Below are 17,800 nucleotides of genomic sequence, written 5' to 3'. Positions count from 1 at the left end.
TTAGTTCCTTGGGAGGTCTAGTTTCCAAAATGGGGTCACTTGTAGGGGAGCTCCAATGTTTAGGCACACAGGGGCTCTCCAAACGCGACATGGTGTCCGCTAACGATTGGAGCTAATTTTCCATTCAAAAAGTCAAATGGCACGCCTCCCCTTCCGAGCCTTGCCGCGCACCCAAACAGTGGTTTACCCCCACATATGAGGTATCGGCATACTCAGGAGAAATTGCCCAACAAATTTTAGGATCCATTTTATCCTGTTGCCCATGTGAAAATGAAAGAATTGAGGCTAAAAGAAATTTTGTGTGAAAAAAAAGTACTTTTTCATTTTTGCGGATCAATTTGTGAAGCACCTGGGGGTTTAAAGTGCTCACTATGCTTCTAGATAAGTTCCTTGGGGGGTCTAGTTTCCAAAATGTGGTCACTTGTGGGGGAGCTCCAATGTTTAGGCACACAGGGGCTCTCCAAATGTGACATGGTGTCCGCTAAAGATTGGAGCCAATTTTTCATTCAAAAAGTCAAATGGCGCTCCTTCCCTTCCGAGCCCTGCCGTGCGCCCAAACAGTGGTTTACCCCCACATATGAGGTATCCGCGTACTCAGGACAAATTGGACAACAACGTCCCTGGTCCAGTTTCTCCTTTTACCCTTGGGAAAATAAAAAAATTGTTGCTAAAAGATCATTTTTGTGACTAAAAAGTTAAATGTTCGTTTTTTACTTCCATGTTGCTTCTGCTGCTGTGAAACACCTGAAGGGTTAATAAACTTCTTGAATGTGGTTTTGAGCACCTTGAGGGGTGCAGTTTTTAGAATGGTGTCACTTTTCGGTATTTTCAGCCATATAGAACCCTCAAAATGACTTCAAATGTGAGGTGGTCCCTAAAAAAAATGGTTTTGTAAATTTTGTTGTAAAAATGAGAAATCACTGGTCAAATTTTAACCCTTATAACTTCCTAGCAAAAAAAAATTGTTTCCAAAATTGTGCTGATGTAAAGTAGACATGTGGGAAACGTTATTTATTAACTATTTTGTGTCACATAACTCTCTGGTTTAACAGAATTAAAATTCAAAATGTGAAAATTGCGAAATTTTCAATTTTTTTGCCAAATATCCGTTTTTTTCACAAATAAACTCAGAAATTATCAACCTAAATTTACCACTAACATGAAGCCCAATATGTCACGAAAAAACAATCTCAGAATCGCTAGGATCCGTTGAAGCGTTCCTGAGTTATTACCTCATAAAGGGACACTGGTCAGAATTGCAAAAAACGGCAAGGTCATTAAGGCCAAAATAGGCTGGGTCATGAAGGGGTTAATAAATAACATTTCCCACATGTCTACTTTACATAAGCATAATTTTGGAACCAACATTTTTTGTTGTTAGGACATTATAAGGGTTAAAAGCTTACCAGCGATTTCTCATTTTTACAACAAAATTCACAAAACCATTTTTTTAGAGACCACATCACATTTGAAGTCACTTTGAGGGGTGTTCATGACAGAAAATACCCAAAAGTTAGACCATTCTAAAAACTGCACCCCTCACTGTGCTCAAAACCACATTCAAGAAGTTTATTAACCCTTTACGTGCTTCACAGGAACTGAAGCAATGTGGAAGGAAAAAAATTAATATTTTACTTTTTTTCACAAACATTTTATTTCATAACAATTTTTTTTTATTTTCACAAGTGTAAAAAGAGAAAATGAACCACAAAGGTTGTTGTGCAATTTCTCCTGAATACGCCAATACCCGATATGTGGGGGAAAACCACTGTTACGGCGCACGGCAGAGATCGGAAGGGAAGTAGTACCTTTTGACTTTTTCAAAGCAGAATTGGCTGGAAATGAGATTGGACGCCATGTCGCGTTTGGAGAGCCCCTGAAGTGCCTAAAGTGGAAAAACCCCCACAAGTGGCAACATTTTGGAAACTAGACTCCCGAAGGAACTTATCTAGATGTGTAATGAGCACTTTTAACCCCCAAGTGCTTCACAGAAGTTTTAGAACACAGAGCCAAATCATATTTTTTCCACAAAAATAATCTTTTCGCCCACAAATTTTATTTTCCCAAGGGTAACAGGAGAAATTAGACCCCCAATGTTGTTGTGCAATTTGTCCAGAGTATGATGATACCCCATATGTGGGGGTGAACCACTGTTTGTGTGCATGGCAGGGATCAGAAGGGAGGGAGCACTGTTTGACTTTTTGAACGCAAAATTGGCTGGAAATAATGGTGGCGCCATGTCGCGTTTGGAGACCCCCCTGATGTACCTAAACAGTGGAAACCCCCCCCCCCCCAATTCTAATTCCAACCCTAACCCCAACACACCCCTAACCCTAATCCCAACCATAACCCTAACCACAACCCTAAGCCTATACACCCCTAACCCCAACCATAACCCTAACCACAACCATAACCCTAACCACAAACCTAACCCTAATGGAAAAATGGAGATAAATATTTTTTTTAATTTATTATTTTTCCCTAACTAAGGGGGTGATGACAAGGATTTTATTTACTATTTTTTTTAATTTTTATCACTGTGATAGACGTTATCACAGTGATCAAAATGAAACAATAGAAAAAATTTCCTATTGTTGCCGTGTGCTGGCCGGCAGATATTGGCAGGCGCACTGCGCATGCACCCACAATTTTCTCCCGGAAAAAGATGACGGCGGCCCAGGGTACATCTTGGGGTAGATACAGGGACTCCAGAGCTACAAGGCGGCGATCGGGGAACCCTATTTCTCTCTCCTCTGATGTGCGATCACATCAGAGGAGAGCGAAATTAAACGGAAAATATATTTGGTTTTTTTTTTGCTGGGGGGCGCTATACTCTTAAACATCTGTGCCGTTAAAAAGCGGAGCTGTGGTTTAAGTACCCTTAACTGCCGCTGTTAAAAGGCGTATCGGTGGTCATTAAGGGGTTAAGTGGTGAATAACAAATCAGAAATTTGTGAGGAATGTATATATATATTTTTTTGCTTAAGTTGCCATTCTCTGAGACCCGTAAGGTTTTAATTTTTCAGGATATGGGGCTGTCTGAGGGCTTATTTTTTGCTCCCTGAACTGACACTTTGTATCTACCCCAAAATGGTATCACTATGTTTTGATGGCCTTTTATTGCATTTTATTGTCATGTTACTGCTGCAAAACCCCCCCGTAATTATGGCTTTTTTCCCCCTTTTTACGGACCTTTCCAAGCGGTAATTGTTTCCATATTTTGATCAGACATTTCTGAATGCAGTGATACCAAATATGTATGTATTTTTTTTTTTTTTTTTATTTTCAGTGCGGCAAAAGAGGGCTGATTTCAACTTTTTTATTTTTTGTTCAGATTTTTAAAAACTTGTCTTCTGGCTCCACAATTTTAAGCCATCCACTTTGGGAGTGATAGACAATCTGCTAAGAAGATAATGTGGCCAATATGTTGCATTTGCAAAACTTCACTACTTTCTGGACTGATGCAAGTGAGCTGGGTGACGTTTACATGGCTTCATCAGCATAGCTCACATGCCCAGTACAGAGAGGAATGAAGCTGTGTGAGTTACTGTCCACATCAAATCCTTAAGAGATTGCTTTCTGCTTCCTGCACAGTCTCCAATTACTCTCCTCTAAAATTTGAGACGGAGTATGTATGTGTGTATGTATGTACATATATGTGTGCTTTGTTTTTTTTTAATTTTATTTTATTTATCGTACCACCATCTGCAAATAGAGCCCGAGACCTTACAATTTTCACTCGGACCACCTAGAAAACTCTCCCTGGCAAGTCAGTGAGCATCTCCTGGCTAATGTTGTTTTATTGTGCAAGTAGCTACTGTAAATTCATACTAAATGCATCTGTTCATGTGGGCCCAAATGGATGCACTTTTCTAACATATTTGGTGGAAATGTTGTTATGTTGTTGAATAGATCTGTGTCTTGCAACCCTTGCATGACTTGTATAGCTCCTGGGAAATCTTCTTTATTTGCCTAAACAACCTGTGCAAGTGATGGGTTTTTTATCAGTCTGTTACTGGGGTTACATTGTATTGTGTGTGTTTAACAGAACTAAAATAATATAAAAAGCATATATTAAAAAAGGACTGACTGAAAAGTCTAGCAGAGAGAATCGATAATTCAGTTCTTGAATGATTTATGTACATTATCCTCTATCTAAGAACATTTTGTTATCAGTAATGACATGATAATGCTATGTTTTTTTCTGTTAGAGTGAGTTGGATGTACCGTTCAAAGTGAAGGCTGGACAGATCGGTATGTATTTATATTACCTCTTCAATTCTGACGCAAAATGAAGCAGTCAATTTCTATCCAATTTTTAATTTGTGGATATTTTTTTTAATATGCATTTACATTCTTCTATACACTGCAGGGTTCTATAGTAGGTAAGCCTAACTACCAACTCCTGTTTCATTTTCTCACTTTGACTCCATCTTCTTGTACTATTTCATGAATAGCTTATGTTTAATAATTATTCAAAACCAATCTGTTATAGTAAAGTGGGGCCTTATAATTATAGATATCTTAAATGAGTTCTATGGACTCAATGTAAACATTACAGTTGGAATGGATGGCTTAAAAATAATGCAATCAGGCATTCTCAATTACTGTTTTCCCCCATTCATTTCTCTGCTGGTCTATGCTTGGACCAGAAGGAATAACATCCTCTTCCATCATCTGACTGCTGAGGACTATGATACACTGCAGCGGCCAGGTAACAGGAACGTCTGGTCATTACTAACATCCTCCAAGGTATGGCTGCAATCTGCCTAAACAAATTGAAGGGCATTGAGATGTGGTAGACACCGCTGCCCAGATACCAAGAGTAGTGAGGTCCCTGCTCATAAGCTTATAATCTATGAGGAAATAAGGGAGACAATACGAGGGTGGATGGCAATAATTGTTTGTGTTGTATGGGCCAGCCATCAATATAATAAACAAGATATTCATATAACGCTATAACAAAAGAAAAGAAAAAGAAATGCAGCACTCACCCACGGTCTTCAACAAACTGTATGTCCTTTATTTAGCACAACAAGCCATAGTGGACATGACGTGGCATCGGCAGGAGTGTGCAGGGGAGCGGGAGAGTGTGGAGACGTGTAAAAGTGTAAAGTAGCCTTAGAGGGAAGCACTAAGTCAATGTATAGGGAAATCATTATTTAAAGGAACCTGTCACCCCCAAAATCGAGGGTGAGTTAAGCCCACCAGCATCAGGGGCTTATCTACAGCATTCTGGAATGCTGTAGATAAGCCCTCGATGTATCCTAAAATATGAGAAAAAGAGATTATATTATACTCACCCAGGGGCGGTCCCGGTCCGGTCCGGTCCGGCGCCTCCTATCTTAATCAGATGACGTCCTCTTCTGGTCTTCACGCTCCGGCGCAGGCCCTCAGGGCAGAGCAAAGTCCTGCAGTGCGCAGGCGTCGTGAAAGGTCAGAGGCGCCCAACAGGGCAGACAAAGTTCGCCTGCGCCGGAGCCTCAGCGTGAAGACAAGAAGAGGACGTCATCCTATGAAAATGGGAGGACCCGGACGGGACCGCGACGCCCGCCCAGGTGAGTATAATCTAACCTCTTTTTCTCATCTTTTAGGATACATCGGGGGCTTATCTACAGCATTCCAGAATGCTGTAGATAAGCCCCTGATGCCGGTGGGCTTAGCTCACCGTTGATTTTGAGGGTTACAGGTTCCCTTTAACTGAACAGTGAGCCATCCAAAAGTTGGAGTGGCTCATGGTTATCAGAAACACCCCAGCAACATGTATAATAAAGTGTCTCATGCCAATAAATGGTCCAGTAAACATGCTAATGGGAAAAGAACATCTTACCCGACATGTCAAAGGACTTGGGCTATGATTAAGTGGAATGAAAAATCCCCAATGGCGTTTCACGTGTTTAGCATACTGCATTCTCAAAGGGAGATAATTAAATTATACTATAGCTCAGAAACCGGCAAATCCTTGCAGCACACAGGGACTGCACACTTATTTTAGATCCGACAGTATAGTCCTCCATATAGTGTTGTGTGCACCACATAGTCCTCCATGCAGTAATATGGCCACCATATAGTCCTCCATACAGAGTTCTGGGCACCGCATAGTCCTCCATATGGTATAATGGGCCCCATATAATGCCCCATACAGTCTAATGGGACCCATATAAAGCCTCATACAATATATAATGGCCCCCATATATTGTTCTGTGCAGTATAATAGGCCCCACATAATGCTTCCCATATAATTCTCCATACAGTATATCATGGCCAAATATATATTGCTCCATACAGTATATAATGAACCTTATATAATGCTGCATTCAGTTAGAAAGCAAATACTCACTTCTCCCTTTCCCTGCAGGTCCAGTCTGTTAAGTGACTCCTGACTCTCTGCACTGCTCAGCACAGAGGGCGCACTGTAGTGACATCATCGCATCCTCTGCCCTGAGAAGTCACAGAGTCAGATGACGCTGAAGGTACTTGAGCCGTGGGGAACGGGAGAGTTGAGGGGGCCGCCGTTGCCAGCACTCGGGCTCCCCTTCAATTCACAGGCCCCATAGCATGCCAGTGTCTCCAATGGTGAGTGGGCCCCAGCACTTGCCTGGGTGCGCCAGGTGGTGATGCCGGTCCTGGTAGTTGCAGCCAGTGTATGCACCCCTGCCTCAGGGCCCGGACCCATAATTTTTTTTTTCTTCTTTTCTCTTTCTTGATCGGCCCACCATGTGCACAAGAGCAGACATACAGTAGGGAAAATAAGTATTTGATACACTGCTGATTTTGCAAGTTTACCCACCCACAAAGAAAGTATAGGTCTGTACTTTTTATAATAGGTACACTTCAACTGTGAGAGACAGAATCTTAAAAAAAAAAATCTGGAAAATCACATTGCATGATTTTTACATAATTACATAATTTACATTATATTGTATGAAATAAGCATCCCATACCTGTCCGTTGTACAGTCATACCCCACGCTGTAATTCCATCTGAAGGGGTTAAATAATTTTACAACCAGGAGCCTGCTAATGCAGCTGTTGCTCCTGGTTGTAAAACTGGGGAATGAATGGAATGCAGGGGAACGTAGCTACCTAGGGTACCGTCACACAGTGCAATTTTGATCGCTACGACGGCACGATTCGTGACGTTCCAGCGATGCATTTACGATATCGCTGTGTCTGACACGCTACTGCGATCCGGATCCCCGCTGAGAATCGTACGTCGTAGCAGATCGTTTGAAACTTTCTTTCGTCGTCTAGTGTCCCACTGTGGCGGCATGATTGCATTGTGTGACACAGGTTGTATACGATGTGCGCACAGTAACCAACGGCTTCTACATCGCAAATACGTCATGAAATTATCGCTCCAGCGCTGTGTATTGCAACGTGTGACCGCAGTATACGACGCTGGAGCGATACTTATACGACGCTGCAACGTCACGAATCGTGCCGTCGTAGCGATGAAAATGGCACTGTGTGACGGTACCCCTAGACTTGCGGTGCTACGCCCCCTGCTGGCATGAACTCATATGAACTGTGTAGCGTGGGAAAATATTCAGCAAAATTCCCACACTAGAGTTCATATGAGTTTATGCCAGCAGGGGGCGCATCACCGCAAGTCTACAAAGCTACGTTCCCCTGCATTCCATTCATTCCCCAGTTTTTACAACCAGGAGCACACGGATAACATACGGATGACACACGGATAATTTTATGAGAAAAAATCGCATCCTCTTGTTGAATATGGATCACTGTTCAGGAACTTTTCTGCGTATTACGCCTGTAAAAAAAGGACCGTATTTCCCTACGCGAAGTGTGACGCCGGCCTAAAAAGCATTTCAAGGTCCTGGAGTGGCCTAGCTATTTTCCCCACTGTATATGTATTGAAGTTAATGAACACTGGGCATTGTTTGATTTAATTTTAAGGTTTTTATGTTATCTAAAAGATTTTATTAAGTTTTTATTCTAAAGAATGAATTAATAACAGTGGTATGGGAAATGGCTATTCATTCCCCCATATGGCAAAATAGAAAAGTTTGATATACAATACCAAATAGAACCTATGGACAGGCATGATGCTGTTTTTGGAAAACAGCACTTCTTTTAATCTTGTCTTGGACAACCTATTCAAGTCTTGAATAGAGATAAGGGAACTTGTTCGGAAAACTTTTGCCAATCTCAAATTCGGCACGAACGTTGCACATTCGGATTCGTGATCAGATTCTAGAGCATTTTTCCTAAAAATCTGCAAATTTTGGCCAAACCTCTGTAAATCATAAAGTTTCCACTAAGGCCTCTTTCAGACGTCAGTGTTTCTGGTAGCAGCACACTGATGACACACGGATTGCATCATGCAACCATGCAGCCCTGCCATCTAGATGTAGCAGAGCTAGACCCGTTGTGGGACAAGTAGATCATTATCTTCTCGGTGGACAGGTGAGGAATATTGTTGTTTATAATTTTAATTTTGTTACAGGAGATGTTGGCTTCAGTGGACTGGACTTTAACATGAGTATGGTTTAATTTAGATTCATTAAAGGAGTCTTTGTCATGCTTTCAACTAAAGGACTTAATTCTGGGTATTTTTTTTTTTTTTATATATACAATATCACTATGGGGTTAGTAATGGGGGTGTCTTATAGATGCCTCTCCATTACTAACCTCTGTGCTTGATGTCACCTGACAATACAAAGGGGACATCAACCCCCCAACTATCACCCCACTTAGCACCGCACTACTGCAAGTGGGAAGAGCCGGGCTGAATTGGCACATCTAATAGGGCATCAATGTCTGATCAGTCGGGGTCCAGCACTCAGCACCCTTTCTGATCAGCTTTATCGGTGCCAACGGTGGCTGCCGGCCGGAATTACTCATTTGCGGAGTTCGGACGTTTACTTGTAGTAGCCACCTCGGGGTACTGCACATCCGCCTTTTACTCAATTCAATAGGAGGCGGATGGCCCCGGACACTACAAGTAAACGGAGTAGCTCGGCAAGCAAGTACTTCTGGCCGGAGGCCGCCACCACTGGCACCGATAACAGCTGATTGGCTGTGGTGACGTATAGCGACTGATCAGACATTGATGCCCTATACTAAGGATAGGGCATAAAGGTAAAAGTGGTGTACATCCTCTTTAATTCTTTTGTTTTATTGCTGACGTAGCGATCTTATTCTGATCAAATGCTTTAATGAATGTGAAATGTAGCTCATACAGATTTAAAGTTCAGATATGCATAATGCTTTATCTACACCTTCCAAAAATGAAGCTGTGTTGCCATGGCTGTAGTCTTCTCTTTCTGGATTGTGTGCGTTAAGTGCATGAAACCAGTGAACCCTTTATTAGGCAAATATCAAAGTCACACACAGATGTTCCTCTACGCAAGCTTTGAAAATCACAGTTTGATCTTTTCATCAGATGTCAGCAATTGCTATGATAGATAACATTAATTAGATTTTTAACCCTTGATGGCCAGAACAGATCGCCTGATCCGTTGTCCTAAGATGCAGATGCTTGTTTTATATGCACTGACCCATGCATCTGATTTAACTCTCGGGTTACAACGGCTGGATAATTTTCAACATTTGACTTCCATCCATCTGCGAATATCTGTTAGCGGTAAATAGTGAAGCTGAGGTTGCTGATCAGCATCGTATTAAATTTGTCCAGTGTGCTATATTAAGACCCTCACAAAAATGTACGGTAGTTGCTCTTTGCTGGTACTGGATGGGCTGATGCCAATCTCAATCTATGTTTGTTTTAATTCTGAAACTGTATAACTACACTATCAACTTTTTATCTTATCTCCAACTTTGTTATCAAATTTCTTCTCTGAAAAAGAGGAAGTAATGTGACAACTATTAAGAAAGTGCTTCTGCTTTCAGCTCTGCTCTGGTTAAAAAAATAAAAAAAAATAAAAAAATTGTGAAATGATATCTGTAAAATAAAATGATTAGCCTTTCACCAAACTTTTCACGTAGGACTAGACGCCCGATGTAGTAGCTGCAGAGCGATATATATCTTTGATTGTTAATATCTCTGCAACAAAGTACTTGTCACATAATCAGATAACACCCACTTGGAGCTAACAAGTTTTCAGTGGGGGCGTGAACTTTTCTCTGTAAGCTATGATGTAGGTGTTTTCTTTTTCTTCTTTGAGTGTTGCTGCCTGCTTATAATTGGTCAGCTTCATACAGGGAGCAAGAAGTACATGCCCCCAAGATAAACTGTACAACACCCCTACCTGGACTAAAATGCATTAAAAAAAAAATAATAATAAAATAATGCAGAAAAATTGCTCTGCAGCTCCTATTACATAGTGTGTCCAATCCAACATGAAAAATGTGGTTAAATGTCCTCTTTAAAGAGCATTTGCACCTAATAAAACATGATATATAGGACTACAAGCTTGGAGAAACTTTTTCTTTTAAATGTTGATTAGCTTGGAATCACTTTTACAAGAAATCTGCAACATGAAAAACTCACCAAAAATCTCATCATGGGAACATAGCGCTTATTGTTGAAAAACTCATGTAATGCTTTTGGATTTTTTATTAACCCATTTTCTTTCACATTAACAGATAAACTCATTCTGAAAATCCCTTGGAAAAATTTGTATGGTGATGCAGTGGTTGCCACTCTTGAAGGATTATATCTATTGGTGGTACCTGGTGCAAGTGAGTAGTGAATACGTTTCTGTAAATGATGCTAAATGCCTATGTGCAATTTTGGACAAAAAACGACCTTGCGGATACATATACTTATATACCAATCCCTTTTACCAACCGTGCCCATAGCACTAGCGGGGAGGGGCAAACTCCCTACTAATATGATCCTACAAATATACCAAGAGCATACTGTCCCAAAGTGGACATAATGTCACCAGATTAGTATAAAAAATTAATTTTATTAATATCCTAATACAACATTTTTAATACAATTGATTACACAATAGGTAAATATGATGAGGGTCAATAGATGATTAAATGAACGGTTCCAGCAGGAAAACCCACATTCACAAATGTAAGGGTGCACAACAGTGCAGCACAAAATATAATATTGATTAATATAGGGCATACAAACGGCCTTTAGGGATGTAGGGAATGGGCAAGAATAGCCCCACAGGGACCGTATGTAAATCCTAGTATGGGATGTAAATCAACTATTCTTACCCTATAAAGTTCTTTCCCATATTGCACGTAGCCCGATCCTTATCATAAACAGACCATCAAAAAAAGTGCCATCAGTGCTGCTTACCCATGTGAGGTTAGCTGCTGGATATGTCCACTGCCAGCCCCGACGCGCGTTTCGCGTACTGAGCTTCCTCGGGGGGCTGTGTGGAATATTGCTGGTGTTGAGTCTTATATACCCCCACTATATTTGTGTTAAATTACCGCTCAGATCCTGCGGCGCATAGGGGGCGGATCTCTCTGACCTTAAGCAGCGCTCCTTCCGGCCATCTCAGCGGCGCACAGATAGGAAAAAGAGTTCCTGTGACGTCAGTAGTTTGTGCGTCGCTGTAGCAGATGCCTTGTGGAGCGCAGATAGGGAGAGAGTCCACCGCGCATGCGCACCACTGACGCGGCCATTTTGGAATGGGGAACAAGGGCAGGCAGACCGTTCAGAGTAATAGATTAAACATAACGGGCATCAACAAGCAGGTATGTATATAGGAAAAAGAGAGAAGGGGAAAGCGACTATTGTTTACATAGAAAAATATTTAGAATTGAGAGTCCTCAGTGGTTGATACCTTTTAATGGCTAACTGAAAAGATGGTAACTGAGGACTCTCAATTCTAAATATTTTTCTATCTACTGGCTAACACGGTACCAAGATATATTTCTTTCCTGTATTGTTTACATAAGCATCAACAAGTCTAGAACATCATGTCCTATAAATTCCTCAGATCTCATGTTCATAATAGTGCACTAAATTCATGGCACTAAATTCAGATTCTTGCGGTGCGAGATAGTGCTGTGCTGTACGGTTCCGGTGATCATCCTCTGTCTATACTGTTCGGTCCTCCAGTAGTCCAATTGGTGCAGGACAGACAAATTTGCACACAGTGAGTCGGGGGGGAGGTTAGGAATAGCAAGGAAAAAAATGCAATAAAAAAAACAACAAAACATTAATGACTAAAACCACAACCATAATTAAAAAGCAAGGGGAAAACAAGAAGGGCTCTGAATAAAACACCCCTATAAAAAGGGAACAACCGACAACTTTTCATCGAGGCCATGTGGGGCCATGGTCCCCAAATATACTATCCAGCGACATTCCAACTGTGCTAGTGTTTGCTTTAAATCGCCACCCCTGATACCAGAATAAACCCGATCAATACCCCGAAATTTCAAGGCATCAGGGTTACAATCATGATGTAGCCTGAAGGGTCTCGGGATGGTTTTTAGCTGTGAGACATCATCAGCATCCCTGGCAGCCATGATGTCCCTGACGTGTTCCCTGGCCCTGACATGGAACTCACGAGAGGTAAGGCCTACATAAATTAGATTGCAGGTACACACCGCATAATCAATCATGTGGGTGGTACTGCACGAGATGTAGCTTGTGATCCGGTAGTCCCTACCTCCATCCGCCACCGAAGAGGTTGTAGCCTCTACGATATTCCTACACGCCTTACAGAAACCACAGGGAAAATAAGCCCACTTCTGATGGCCGGACCCAAAAACATTTGTGGGAGTTGGCACATAGTGACTCCTCACCAGCTGATCTTTCAAGCTTCTACCCCGTCTGGCCGGGTCGATCTGGTAAAATTTTATAAAGAGTGGGTTCAGTTTTCAATACTGGCCAATGTTTCTGCAGAATCTTCCGGATCTTATACCGCTTGTTATTGAATGTGGTAATGAATCTCAATGTCTGATCCCTCTTCATTGGGACAGAGGGTTTAGAAAGTAACTGGTTACGTATAGCCCTCCTGGCATGAAGATAACCCTTCCCAATATCCCTCCTGCTGTAACCCCGATCCTGAAAAGGAACTGACAGGTCCCGAGCCTGGCACTCAAAAACCTCATCCATGGAACAAATCCTTTTCATTCTTAAGAATTGGCCTATTGGTATGGCATGTATGGTAGACCTAGTATGTGCCGAGGTGGAGTGTAGCAAGGCATTGACCGATGTCTCTTTTCGGAACACGTCAGTCTGTACTCCGCCATCCTTGCATCTAATAATTTTCATGTCTAGGAAATCAATATCTCCTACAGCTACCCTGTATGTTAAACGGATGTTGCGATTATCCTGGTTGAGTCCACAGATGAAGTCCAAGAGGACAGGCTCAGGTCCCTGCCAGATCATAAATACGTGATCGATATACCTGTTCCAGCACTGCACATGGGAGGCGGCGCATGCGCCCTCCCCAAAAATTTCCCTCTCCCAGAATCCGAGAAAGAGATAAGCGTACGAAGGCGCACACGCTTTTGCGGGACAAGTTACACTTGTGAATGACATCATTGGTTTTTGCATGTCGTGTACTAGAAAACAGGGAAAAAAATTCCAAGTGCAAAAAAAGTGCAATCCCACACTTGTTTTTTGTTTGGCTTTTTTGCTAGCTTTACTAAATGCTAAAACTGACCTGCCATTATGATTCTCCAGGTCAGTACGAGTTCATAGACACCAAACATGTCTAGGTTACGTTTTATCTAAGTGGTAAAAAAAAAATCCAAATTTTATAAAAAATAAAAAAATAAAAATTGCACAATTTTCCGATACCTGTAGTGTCTCCATTTTACGAGATCTGGGGTCGGGTGAGGGCTTATTTTTTGCGTGCCGAGCTGTTTTTAATGATACCATCTTGGTGCAGATACGTTCTTTTGATCGCCTGTTACTGCATTTTAATGCAATGACTCGGCGACCAAAAAAACGTAATTCTGGCGTTAAGAATTTTTTTTCTCACTACGCTGTTTAGCGATCAGGTAATTTTTTTTTTTTTTTTTATTGATAGATCGGGCGATTCTGAACACGGCGATACCAAATATGTGTAGGTTTGATTTTTTTTTTTTTTTTTAATTGTTTTATTTTGAATGTGGCGAAAGGGGTGTGATTTAAACTTTTTATATATTTTTTTTTATTTATTTATTTTTTTTAAATTTTTTTTACTTTGCCATGCTTCAATAGCCTCCATGGGAGGCTAGAAACTGGCACAACTGGATCGTCTCAGGTACATAGCAGCGATCATCAGATCGCTGCTCTGTAGCTGAATTGCAGGCATGCTATGAGCGCCGACCACAGGGTGGCGTTCACAGCGGAACGCATCAGTAACCATAGAGGTCTCAAGGACCTCTATGGTTACTATCCTGATGCATTGCTGACCCTCGATCATGTGACAGCGGCATTTAACTAGTTAATAGCGGTGGGTGAATCACGATTTCACCCGCCGCTATTGCGGGCACATGCCAGCTGTTCAAAACAGCTGACATGTCCCGGCTTTGATGCGGGCTCACCGCTGGAGCCCACATCAAAGCAGGGGACCCGACCTCCGCAGTAATAATATGGCAGAGGTCGGGAAGGGGTTCATTACAATATCGCGCAGAGACCTCAGCTCCATTGAGAGCTCTGCGTTGTGCCGCTGTCAAATTGTCTCCCCTTTTATCACTCGGAATTTTTATTTTTTAGGTCCTCCAGTACTAGTTTATTGAATATATCTCTCTGTGGACATAGAGAGAAGGGTGGAAACGTGGTACATCTCGGCGCAACAGAAGCAGGAAAGGTACCTGTCGCAGGTGGAGCACTTTAACTTGCAAGTTCCTCCAGGGTAGTGAGTGCCTCCTGTTGTAATGTAGAGTCCAAGTCAAGGGTATCAATAGGCTTAGTATGAAGCTTCCGCAGGATAACCTTCCATAAGAATAATTGTGTATCCTTCATAGTTGCAAAATAATTAAAACTGTTAAGCCCCCGTCACACTAAGCGAGGTCGCTAGCGAGATCGCTGCTGAGTCACAAGTTTTGTGACGCAACAGCGACCTCAGTAGCGATCTCGCTATGTTTGACACGTAGCAGCGACCAGGCCCCTGCTGTGAGATCGCTGGTCGTGTCGGAATGGCCTGGACCTTTTTTTGATCGTTGAGGTCCCGCTGACATCGCTGAATCGGTGTGTGTGACACTGATTCAGCGATGTCTTCACTGGTAAGCAGGGTAAACATCGGGTTACTAAGCGCAGGGCCGCGCTTAGTAACCCGATGTTTACCCTGGTTACCATCATAGATGTAAAAAAAAAAAAAACAGTACATACTCACATTCCGGTGTCCGTCAGGTCCCTTGCCGTCTGCTTCCCGCACTGACTGACTGCCGGCCGTAAAGTGAAAGCACAGCACACCGGTGACGTCACCGCTCTGCTGTTAGGGCCGGCGCTCAGTCAGTGCAGGAAGCGGACGCCGGGGGACGCGAAGGTGAGTATGTAGTGTTTGTTTTTTTACATTTTACACTGGTAACCAGGGTAAACATCGGGTTACTAAGCGCGGCCCTGCGCTTAGCAACCCGATGTTTACCCTGGTTACCCGGGGACCTTGGCATCGTTGGTCGCTGGAGAGCGGTCTGTGTGACAGCTCTCCAGCGACCAAACAGCGACTAAACAGCGACGCTGCAGCGATCGGCATCGTTGTCTGTATCGCTGCAGCGTCGCTATGTGTGACGGGGCCTTTAGTGGGAACAAAGGTCAGTCCAAGATCTGATAAATTAATTACCTCCAAGCTATTGGTGGATTTAGTTTTTTTTCTCCAGAGATTGGGGTGCAGTAAAGCCTTGTTTATTTTTTCCTTTCCGATTTCCAAATTTGCCCAATCCTAGTCTTTCTTTCAGAACACTGTTTGAATGACTGCTGCTTGTTGGTTCTTCATCCACAGAGGATGCAGAGGAGAAGGAGTTGTGATGCATATTAGACTTAGGCTGACTAACAGCCTGTTTCCTCCTCCATCTACATACATGGTTGTTTTTAAAGTCTTAACACGTCGCTTTGATATTTCTTGGTCTTGGATGCAACTATTTCTTTTTCCCACTTTTGAATATCTCCCTCAAGTTCCTCATTAAGTTTTGTTTTGGCTGTAACCTTGAGGTTACTGAAAAGGGTCTCCTGTATAGAACCAATCTCTTTCTCCACCTCTTGTAAGGAAGTCGTGTTTGATTTAATCAAAAGTTCCATATAGCTCTTAAGGTACCGTCACATTAAGCGACGCTGCAGCGATATATACAACGATGCCGATCGCTGCAGCGTCGCTGTTTCGTCGTTGTGTGGTCGCTGGAGAGCTGTCACACAGACAGCTCTCTAGCGACCAACAATGCTGAAGTCCCCGGGTAACCAGGGTAAACATCGGGTTACTAAGCGCAGGGCCGCGCTTAGTAACCCGATGTTTACCCTGGTTACCAGTGTAAATGTGTAAAAAAAAACAAAACACTACATACTTACATTCCGGTGTCTGTCGCGTCTCCCGGCGTCCGCTTCCCTGCACTGTGTAAGCGCCGGCCCTAAAGCAGAGCGGTGACGTCATCGCTGTGCTCTGCTTCACATCCAGCGATGTCAGCGGGTGATCCAGCGACGAAATAAGGTGCTGGCCTTCTAGCTCCGACCAACGATGTCACAGCAGGATCCTGATCGCTGCTGCGTGTCAAACACAACGATATCGCTATCCAGGACGCTGCAACGTCACGGATCGCTATTGTTATCGTTGTTAAGTTGTTCAGTGTGAAGGTACCTTTAGAACAGTTAGAAGATAACTCTTCCCATTGTTTTTTGAGAAGTTCATCTTCTATGGTAAATGATGGAAAAAACTTTTATAGGCCTCTGGGAATGTAGGCCTCTGGGAATGAGACCCTTTGCAATATACCGCTCCAAAAAGGCCTTGTTCCACCATAGTTATGTTTTTTTTATTTAATAGCTGTTTTAATCTAGTGACTGAATCCTCTGTTTCCCTTGAATTAAAAACCACAACTGAATCATCACCGAATACCTCATCAAGTTTAGTGAGCCACGTTTTTTCACGTAATCCATACGATTGATTGAGAAAGCTGTGAAAATACACAGTAACAATATTAATTTTTGACAAAAACCGACCTTGCGGATACATAAACTTATATACCAATCCCTTTTACCAACCATGCCCATAGCACTAGCAGGGAGGGGGGAGGGGCAAACTCCCAACTAATACGATCCTACAAATATACCATGTGCAATGCAATAATTCATATTGGCGCATAGCCCAATGAGATGGTTCTCAACTGTCTAAAGACCGGAAACTGAAAAACAACCCTTTTCCCGCTACCCTCCCCCCATTCCTTCCCCTAAAAATATATATAGTTTTTTTTTGCTTCTTTTTCTTTTTTCTTCACCATTTCTCTCACCGTGGAATGGTGAGATTTAATTCAAAGTTACAATTCTTCCCAAAATAAAACAAACCCTCACATGGCTACATTGACAGAAAATAAGTAAAATTTTTTGTTAGAAGGGGAGAAAAAAAAAGTGCGAAAATTGTCCTCGGCAGGAAGGGGTTAATTACTTTTATATTCAAGTCTAACTCTAATTTGGCAACCTTACCATCCACTCTGCCCCAAAGGTTTTTAGGTTATTTTAGGTCCTTCAACTGTGCCTGTGTGAAATAGCTTTGGTCCACGTGCCAGTCCTGTATGGGCAACAGGCAATAACAGAACAGGAGCAAAACGCCTCAGATGGGAAAGCTGCTTTCTTGGAGGAGGCTGATGGATAGGTCTGGTCACATGTTTCTCCGCCAACAGCCATTGTATGGACAGAAATGTTGGTCAGTGTGTGAAGAAGGCTGCACTAACAAGAGAATGTGGCCAACCCCTTTATC

General features: G+C 42.4%; 1 protein-coding gene across 3 annotated transcripts in view; it reads left to right on the top strand.

The window, feature by feature from the left end:
* Positions 1-17,800, top strand: part of VPS13C (vacuolar protein sorting 13 homolog C) — a 391,739-nt gene that overhangs the window by 60,061 nt on the left and 313,878 nt on the right. For all 3 annotated transcript variants that reach the window (XM_077264165.1, XM_077264166.1, XM_077264167.1), the window contains exons 3-4: positions 4,212-4,254; positions 10,572-10,667. In XM_077264165.1, coding sequence (XP_077120280.1) covers positions 4,212-4,254; positions 10,572-10,667 — 139 coding nt within the window. The remainder of the gene's footprint in view (positions 1-4,211; positions 4,255-10,571; positions 10,668-17,800) is intronic.

The sequence above is a fragment of the Ranitomeya variabilis genome, chromosome 5, assembly GCF_051348905.1.
Source record: "Ranitomeya variabilis isolate aRanVar5 chromosome 5, aRanVar5.hap1, whole genome shotgun sequence".
NCBI lineage: Eukaryota > Metazoa > Chordata > Amphibia > Anura > Dendrobatidae > Ranitomeya > Ranitomeya variabilis.
Note: the sequence above shows the minus strand (reverse complement) of the source record. Positions and strands in the feature narration are given on the sequence as shown.